General features: G+C 42.1%; 1 protein-coding gene across 2 annotated transcripts in view; it reads left to right on the top strand.

Moving 5' to 3' along the window:
* Window positions 1-6147, top strand: part of TRPC7 (transient receptor potential cation channel subfamily C member 7) — a 76659-nt gene extending 70512 nt beyond the window's left edge. The window contains exons 10-12 of one of the 2 annotated variants that reach the window (XM_035897157.1): window positions 3714-3767; window positions 5096-5171; window positions 6005-6147. In XM_035897157.1, the coding sequence (XP_035753050.1) occupies window positions 3714-3767; window positions 5096-5171; window positions 6005-6147 (273 nt within the window). Of the gene's footprint in view, window positions 1-3713; window positions 3768-5095; window positions 5204-6004 lie in introns of those variants that run through there. The other variant, XM_035897159.1, reaches the window with a different exon arrangement.
* Window positions 6148-9984: the final 3837 nt, after the last annotated feature.

The following is a 9984-nucleotide window of genomic DNA, read 5'->3' as shown; positions in this document are numbered from 1 at the left end:
AGTACTTTTGTTGAGCTGAAAAAAAAGTAGCAAATGGTGCCACTGTTTTAAAAGGACTGATGAAAATCAGTTCTGTTTCAGTATTTGCTTTCGAACCGCATTGATTTGTTCTCTTTAAGCTCAAGTATTTGTTTTTCTTCCTTTCTTAAATTGTGTCCTAAATTGATACTCACCAATCTATTTCAGATTAACATATTTTGTGCCTCTTAACACCTTCTTGTCGAAAACTTGTGTGACAATACCATTTTTGTCTGAACAATTTAGAATCCAACCTTTTTTTTTTCAGTAATTTGTGAGGTTTGACCCTTTGCTGTCTTTCAAAAGTTTACTTTTTTACAGCTGCATGTGCTGGCTTCTATTGAACGCATACATCAAACCATTTCCTACTGTTTTTATAAAGCTCTGTTTCGTTTGGGGCTGTCCGGGTATGAGAAGCTATCGTTGATTTAATTGTATCATGATGTTTTATAATTTCAGAAAGTTCGTTTTCACTCTAACATTCGAAATACAGAAAATTTTTCTGGGAAGAACGCTTATAACAAGCCCACAAGATACCAGGTAATGACGGCATGAAGGCAGGAGCCAGGGAAGAGCCAGGGCAGTGAACAGCTCTTACCTGCAAGGGTCGCGGCTGCCTTCTTCCAGCCGGCGCTACCCTGTGACGTGCCAGGCTGGGGCTCAGCACGGACACAGGGCTGGGGCGCTCCAGAGGCAAACGCAGCCTGGCACCCATGGGCGCACACATATTGTTAGCCTTCGTCATGCTAATTAATTCCACTCGAGGGTATTTAACTTAATACAAGAAATACATTCAAGCTTTAATCCTCCAGCCTTGCACTGACAGCATTTCATTTGTCATGGCGCAGCATCATCTCGCCAGCCTCTGCATTAACATTTGCCATTTGCATGCGCTTTCTCTGGCAGTGATTTGTCCTACCAAGCCAAGCCTGCAATGTGGTATGGTGCAAAAAATACCCGTGGCAGGGGATCCCCCAGCCACCGCAGGGACTACCCCAACCACCTGTCGCAGCTGGAGTCTTCATGCCAGCACCTGTATTATTTCTTGTGCAAATGTACGTGAAATGTGGATTTTTTTTTTCCATATTTTTTAACATAAAGTGAAAAGGAATCTGATGGCAAGTGATAAGTCTGAAGGAACTGACATTAAAGAAAGTTGGGGAAAGTAATAGTTAAATTGGATGATCCTTGCGCAATAGCAAGTCAAGGACTGGCTTGTCTCGTGTCGGTACAGCATCTAGCACAATGTGCTTCTAGGCTGTGCAGCAGACCAGTAATACATTTTGACTGGTTTTAAAAGATTTTCAGGGTATTGTGGCAGGATAGAAGGCGTGTCTAAAAAAATCTAAATTAGAAATGGGATACATTCACCCTGGCATCTGGATTCACTTGGCTCGACACCATCAAAGGCAAAGGGAAGAGATGATTGGGTCCCGCTCAAAATAGCATTGCTGGCATTTTCCTGTCCATTCAAACCCCCAGGTAATGGGAAAATGTGTCAGCCTCTGCTGGCCTTGTTCTCTTCCTGCAGCTATTATTTCTAAATGAGACCGCCTAATGTTTGTGGTAAAGTAGACCCTTATTTCCAAGGTTGAAAAAGCCAAAGACAGCAGTGAAAAATAGACAGAAAAAGATAACTCCCTGTTATTTTGCTTTAGTAATGCTCCTACTAGGCTTGTCTTCAAATGATCTTAGAAAGTTTCAGCTGCTGCAGGAAGAAATTGCCCGAATAATATAAGGAGCATGTAATAGTCTTCATTATCTACATATAAACAAGAACACCCAGTTTGATAATCTGGCCAGCAAGTTTTCTTCTACAGCTGGGAAAACCTTTGCAGCAGTAGCTTCTCGCTGAGCTGTTTTCCTTAGTGCTATTAACAGTTGGACTTGATGATCTTAAAGGTCTTGTCCAACCTAAACGATTCTGTTCTGTGATTCATCAAGTGGCGTATCTGCAGTCTGGGGACTTGGGGTGTGGGTACACACAGGCAGCGCTCGAGGGATAACAAAAACATACGGAGCCTAAACATGCAATAATTTGAAAAGTAGGAAGAAGAAGTCAACACACAGCTGTCATGATCTGGGAATAAACTAGTCCAGGCAAAATGATGCCTTTATCAAACTTTCTTGAGCTGAGACATTAAGATGGAGCGTTGCTAAAATGCTGTGCTAAGCTGACAGGTTTTTCCCACTTTCAGCACTGCAGTCTGTCACTGCCATCAATGTCTTCATGGAGAAAACTCAGGAAACAATTTGTCAGGAAGGAAATAAAAGGAATAGTTTGTATTTTTAAAGTCTCAGAAGTGTATTTCTTTACTGTTTGGAGAGACAAAATAGCAAAGAGGCGAGGAATGAGCAAACGCCTTTGCTCGCTCCGCTCTTGAGCTCTTCTACTGCCTAGCTGATAGCTTGCATTTGAGATCACCAGGTCTGCAAATGCCCCAGTGAGTAGTTGTCCCCTCTGATCACTGCTGACTTGCATACGATTTTGACTGGGGATGTCAAGGTGCAAAGCAATTCCTCCCATTAGTGCTGCCCAGGGACCTCCCACGCTCCAGCCAAATGACATCTGCAGCGCCCACAAACACAGCATCAAGAAGAAATCTGTGAATTAAATAGCAATGTTAAGGTCTGTAACAATGTGGTCTTCAACGGCACATGGTAGTGAAGTCCGGAATAAAACACTATAAATAGTGGAATGGGAAGGCATCGTGGCCTCGACATTAAAAACAGGGAACTGAGGTCCAGCAGGACTTACCAAAAAGCCTGTAGTTAAACCAGAAACTGAGCCCCACATCCCGTGAGTCCTGTTGCAGTGCCTTGGCCACAAATCTGTCCTTTTCTTCTCATTTCTGTACCTTCTAGTACAGAAGGTGTTCAGATAGCTGATGGCAAATGCAGAGCTTGAAGGCTGTGCCAATAAATACATAAAAAAGATTAAATTCAGTGCAGAGTTATAATTTACAAATGCCTGACCTGTTCCTAGAACCTATTCTCTTAAGACCAGCACTCAGTAGTTGAGTGTTGCACGGTGTAAAAGATCTCTAAGACCTGAAGGATTTCAATTAACTTTCAGAGAATGGGAGAACAGTATTTTATAGAAAGCAAATGTTATTTGAGTTGGTTCAAGGTTAGCATCCATTACCAAGAGGCTGTCTGGAAGTCTTGTTCAGCATTTCCCTGCAGTAACCAGGGTTATTTTGCCAAGAGGCTGTTTCACTCGTAGCTAAAAGGAGCAGTACTGGGGAGAAGCAAGGTTTAGAAGCCACAGTGCAGTATTGACACAAAAATGAATTACTTTCCTAAAGCTATTGGCAGTAATACCAACTAAGTGACCAAGCAGGCTATCGTTCAAAAGTAGTCACATTTTGAATACTTAGTTTCCGTAGACAAATCCAACTACATGTGTTTGACAGACCAGGCAGCCCTAAGCTTGTGACTTCTATCATACGTACTGGTTCATATAGGTTAGCATCTCCATAGCATCCATCAGGAATACAAACTGTATGGAAACTGGAGTAGATAGTGTTATGTTATCTTTTTTTTTTTTTTCCAGGTAATAAGAGCATTCACTGTGTGCTGATTCCTTGTTGTAGTCTAAATTTCCTCTGTCATCTGTTCTAAAAAAATAATTTCTTTTTGGATCCAGGATTTCCCTACTTTCCCCAAACGTTACTTCATTTATGTTTTCTCAGGTGAAAGCCCTACCTCCCTCTGGATTCTGCTACCTTGGCCACCTTCAACACACCGTACGTGCGCTGTGCCTCCTCTCTGTTGCCTTAATGACTCACCTGGTTAGCCAGATGCCTCTGACACAAGGACAGTCAGACATCCCGTATGCCATGCCTGCATGACACATACAGATATCTGGGTCCTTCTTTGATGTTCATATGCCTTTCCCACTGCTGCAATCCATATTTGGCTAGTAAGAAAAAATAGAGCAGGTGTACCCATTTCTTAATTCGTATTTCACACACTTTGCAGCATTTTTCGGTGATGTTCAAAGCAGAGATGTGGGATTGCTCTGTGAAGAAGTGAGCCCATGCTGGGCGAGGCTTTTCCCTTAACAGTGGCCATCGGGTCAATGAAAGACATTTGTGTATCTATTCTGGGAGGCTTGCTGAGCTCTCCTGTGTTTGCAGAGGATGCACCTAAACCATTGTCTCTGACGGAGCAATCCTTTTTATGTTTATCATAGTCAAGATTTTTTTTTCCCCCATTGATGAATGTCTTTTCTGTAGTAAAGAACCAGCAATGACGCAGGCCTTCCTTCAGCTGCAGCCCAGCGTGATGCTCAGGACTGCCCAAGTTACTTTCCTTCTAGATAAATGTAACTCAGGCCTTTTTGGAACAATATTACATTGCAAGCTGGTACCCATAGCCATCTTCTACCATTTCCATAAACGCTGCTGCTTACTAACAATCATCTCCCATTTTATAAATCCTCGTGGCTCTATTATCTCCCTGTGCATGTCCCTTAAAATCTGCCATTTCCCTAAGAAACTTCTCTCACTTAAGCCAAGTTCTCCACTTCTGCTCAAACTCTCTTTTCTCTGTCCTTCACTAAATCTCTTTTCCCTCCCCAAACCCCAATTCAGGGTAGTCTTTCTGTTAACCTTGAGTCAGCTGTTTAGCTCGTCATCATGAGTGAGTCTGCTAACATCGTTAATTAACCACTTATTTCTTCCTGCAAAGTATTTTGTTATTGACACATTAAACAGCAACACGCTAAAGCACGGCTCGGGATCCCATTTCTTAGCTTGCTATTGGATCATCTGTGTTTTCCTTCTGCCTGTGGGGCATACTCTACATTCCTGTGCATCCCACAAAATACCTCAAAGTGCCTCATATGTGGGCTCATTATGGAACGGCTGTCAATCAACTACTGTAGTACAAAGTTTATAATATAAAGTATAAAATAAATGGGAAATTAATTCATAAAAATTTCTCCTTGCATCCTCTGAAGCCAGGCTTTATCCATAGTGAAGTCAGGGGTTTCAATTGCTCATAATGTGTCTAGAATTAAGGCAATGGGGGTAAACTCATGTTAAGACAAGTGCTTCTGTTCTCTTTTCAGAAAATAATGAAACGTCTGATTAAGCGGTATGTACTGAAGGCTCAGGTTGACCGAGAAAATGATGAGGTCAATGAAGGCAAGTGGATTTTTATAATTGACGCAGATTAGAGCACATAATGTTATTGCTCTCAATATGGCCAGGCAGAGGGCTGAGCTTAGATAGCATCCTCTGTAGAGAGAGCCTGCTCATGCTCGTGCTAAGGGGAGCACATTCTCGTGCCCCTGGCAGAGCATGGGAAGCTGAGAAGTCCTTGACTAGTATAAACACCGCTTAGCAACAACTCAAACATCGGGTGTTACCAACATTATTCTCATACTAAATCCAAAACACAGCACTATGCCACCTACTAGGAAGAAAATTAACTCTATCCCAGCCAAAACCAGGACAAGAGCCTAGGATCTGTTTTTACATAATCCTGCTCTGCCCTATCGTTCTCCCTCTCCTTGCTTTACAACACCCATGATATTGCCAACACGTAACCTTGTCTTGGGGTTTAAGTAAAGCAACCTGTCCCAAGGACTTTTTTTGAACCAGATAAGGATTTGTACGGCAATGGTATCATGTAGGATTTATGTCAGATGGAGAAGAACCTCTTTCTAACGCCTCTTAACTGTCACCCTCCAGCAAGTGCCCTGCGCAGGTGGGGATCAATATGTGCAGGGAGAACAGACTTGAGAAAAGAGATGAACTTTCCATACATCCTTGCTATTGCAGTCAGTACCACTACCGCAAGTACAAGTTATTTCTTATAAGTCAAGTATTTAGTGCATAAATGCCAGGACATCATGTGGAGCTCCGCACACATTCATGACCAAGGACACTGAAATTAATGCTTTCTCGGGTCTTAAAACCATAGAGATTAATTATTTGGTTCAATATCGCTAACAAGAACACTTTCTTCCTTTTAGGGGAACTTAAAGAGATTAAGCAAGATATTTCTAGTCTCCGCTATGAACTCTTAGAGGAAAAGTCACAAGCTACTGGTGAGCTGGCAAGGCTAATACAGCAGCTGAGCGACAAATTTGGGAGGAACTTAAATAAGGACATTTGATGGCGAACACAGAGAAAGGCAACTGGGTTTCGAAACATTATTCAGTCTCAACCAGCATCTTAGGAGGGCAAAAACCATGCAAAATGATGGGTAATGCACACTCAACTTTTGCTACCTAGAAAGTATTGGTAGGAGCACCTTGCGTTACTCCTGTGCTTGGTGAGTTACCAGTTAAATCTTTTATGATACAAAAGTGACTTACTGGTAAGAACAGATGCCCTTTGGCATCAGAAATAGATGCACCATAAGGAAGGCACCTCTAGTTAAAGACAAAAAAAGCCAGATCCTCACCCACCTGACTCCAGAGAAGACAAAGCGGCTGTGCTCATTTGTACCACCTGAGACCGCGCTGATCAGAATTGGGTGAAGTCTGAAGAAAAAACGTGCCAAGCGTATTCCATGAAAAATGTTAAAAATTCCAATCTTTGGGTGTGTACTCTCCTTTTATGTTTACACGGGCATCCATGACGATAACTTTGAACAGCACTGTGGTAAATGAGTTAATAAGCAAATGAGAAATCATCTGCTGAAATACCAAGGCAAAGCGTGGCAGGTAGAGGTCACCTACCTTTTGGACTGGATGACAGCGTTGGAAAAAAATGGGCCAAGCTTGTTGGGTAAAGCATCCTTTCACCCCCATTCCAGGCAAAAACTCCTCTCTGCCTTTTCCAGCTATATTAGCCAGTCCACTACCGGCCATGGTCTCTTTGTACACACCTCGCCACTCTTTTACCTTAGATGATCCCAGCTTCAACAACAGTGTACTGAAATATTCATCATGATGTGAAACTCACTCCCCAGGAATTCCCAGAAATAATATATATATATATATATATCTCGTGCTGATGTGTTCAGTTCAAAGAACAACATTAATCCAGCGACAGCGATGCAACTGAGCTCAGCTTTTGGATTTGAGAGGTCAAACAGCAAGCCATAGGGGGAGATAAACCACGAAGAACATAGCCCAGTAGTTTCAAACCTTTAAATCAATATGGAAAAGTTTCAGTTCCACTGAGAACATTCTGACAAAAAAAAAAAAGGAAAAATCGTTGTAGAAATTATTGTTTTATGTGTTTGGCTCTTACAGAGGATGAGGAAGGGATTAAAACTCTTTTAAAGGCTGCAGTAGTACACGTACTTGGATTGCACTTTTACGACTGGAAAGCGCTGAGTTTGCGCAACACAACGGCAAACCTGGACTGCTTGGGTTTTTACGTTAACTACGTGATTTCAACTACTTAAAGCACACCTTACTACTTGGGAACCACTGAACTGCACTGTTTGTTTACAAGAGACACCTATGAGATGAGCATTACATTTAGGTATCAGCTAAGAAGAACAAGCAGAACCAGAAGGTGACCTGTGATCAGTTCTTAAGTGCCAGATGAGAACACAAATAGCCTAATAGAATAATAGTTATATTTGTACAAAAAAAAAAAAAAGTGTACTGTACGTAGATCTGTTTAGAGAAATGCAAAATACTGTATTTTTACCTTTAATAAGATTATCTTGTATACTGTAATATTTTTACCTAAAAATGGGAAAAAATAAAATTACCTCATAATATTTTGTTGTACATTGAGTGAAACATTTGCCTGATCTTTTGACCATCCAATACATGAACATTTTTTTGCTTTTCTGCGATATGTGACTAACAAAATCACTATATGAAGCAATTTTGCCATAGGAATTCTGAAGCCCGAAAGAGTCAAAAAGCAAAACTTAAACTACAAGACATTTAGAAAGAATAAAACTACAAAATTAAAGGCTCTGTGACCAACTATATTCTGCAAAAACGACTCCTTATTTGTGGTGCTTAATTTGCAATGACTGCATCCTTATTAACTTGTTTTTAAAATGACGTTCTAAGAACAGGAATCCATCTCAGCTGGCTTCGGACAAGCGTAGTGCTGGTGCTGAGTGTGCATCTTCTCTGGATGAAGAACATTGATGTTTAGAGGCTTTAGCTGGTAAGACCACTGACACGGCACTTGCCCCCGGATTGCCCCATCTGGGCAAGCGGTGCTTCGCAGTGCTCCAGCACAGGGCAGCATTTCCCACAGCTGCTGGTTGCAAATGTGGGAAACCTGTTGCTTTTGCGTGAGAGCTCTTGTCGTGATGGAACACCTCAATGTCAATGTTCAGCCGGGTACCAAATGCCAGCGTAAGACAGACACCACAAGTAATAATACTTGCAAGAATAACTCATCAGTTTGGGCTGTCTTCTGCTACTTAAACCAGAAAATAACGCTCATTTCAAACATTCAGTTTTCCCCATAAGAAGAAGGAATATCTTTCATGGTAATGCTGCTTTTTTTCTACACCTCCCAACCCCCCTTTCCAGCCACCGTGTAAAACTTTTTTCAGTATTGGAAAACCAGCTCTGTTGCCACAGCACCATCTTAAAAATTGGTTTCATTACAGCTCTGCACCTGACTCCTGAGCAAAGCATTGCTTTACCCTTCTCAGTCAGTGTTTTAGCACCCCCTAGGAATTTAAGAAGAATTATTCTAGGTAGAGCATATAATAACCACTACAAGTGCCATGGTGTTGCACCTCAAGACGCACGAGAAAGTAAATTGGAAACTCTATAATACACTTTCATTTTGTATATTTAGATGCAACTCACCAAAAAGCCTGTCCTAAAGTCCAGCGACGCCACCAGGAATGTTCTCCTGCTACCGAATATTGCAGTCAACACGTGCTCTGCTCAACACAAGCACCACCGCTCTGCGAATAGCGTGTTGCATTACGTGGGCCCGGGCCGAGGCACAGCCGTGCCCCAGCAGCCACCGCCCTTATGGCATCTGCACTGCGTTCAGGTATTTGCTATGAAACAAGATGTATAAAAAAAAAAGACTTTTAAAAAAAAAAATCTGCTTCTTCCCTTTCTGCATTTACATTCCAGGAACTATCAAGGGACTGAGACGTCTCATGTAAATATTCATGACAAACAAAATCCCACTTCATGAGAGCGCTTTCCTCCCCTGGGCCCAGGAACAGCTACAAGGAAGCTACATGCTGTGTATGAATGTGCTACCAGCAAAAACGATGTTAAATTCATGGTTTATTCTCCAAGCTCTGTTTATAAGAAATTAAAATTAAGAAGCCTTACTGCAAGATCCCTGAGAGAACGTAGAGAGTTTGAAGAGGAAAAATCAAAGACGGTGGGTCTCAGTTTGGATTAGACCAAAGATGTGCAGGTCCCCTGTCCCATCTCCCATCAAGTTGTGCCAGGGCAGGTTTAGGTTGGACATTGGGAAAAAAATTGTCGCCCCAAAAGGGCTGTCCAGCACTGGAAGGGGCTGCCCAGGGAAGGGGTCGAGTCCCCATCCCTGGAGGTATTTAAAAGCTGGGCAGATGAGGTACTCAAGGACAGGGTTTGGGGGTGGGATGGTAGGGTTAGGGTAATGGTTAGGCTTGATGATCTTAGAGGTCTTTTCCAACCTAAATGATTCTGTGATTCTATGATTGCCAGTGAGACCCCATGGCAGACCAGTGTCACATCAGCCCACCTGCTGGGTTAGATTTGATCCCGGCTGTAACAGCTCTTACTTTTGGCTTTGAAATACAGGATTTAATATTCCTTGGACAAATTTGTACTGTGAAGGAATGGAACTTCGCCCAAACTCTTTGTAGAGAGAGAATTATGACTTTTGATGCAAAATATGTTAGAGAAAGATGAAACTAACCTGAAGTCATCCACGCAAGGGTGAAAATTCTCCAAGAGATCATCCTAATTCTGCAAATCCACCAAGCCAGTCAACCAGAACTTCAACAGGCACCCTGAGGAAGGTCAGAACAAAGCCACTAACTAGCCAATATTGATTTGTTGAA

This window comes from Egretta garzetta, unplaced genomic scaffold (genome assembly GCF_000687185.1).
Source record: "Egretta garzetta isolate BGI_Z169 unplaced genomic scaffold, ASM68718v1 scaffold147, whole genome shotgun sequence".
Classification (NCBI taxonomy): Eukaryota; Metazoa; Chordata; class Aves; order Pelecaniformes; family Ardeidae; genus Egretta; species Egretta garzetta.
This window is presented reverse-complemented; position numbering and strand designations above follow the sequence as displayed.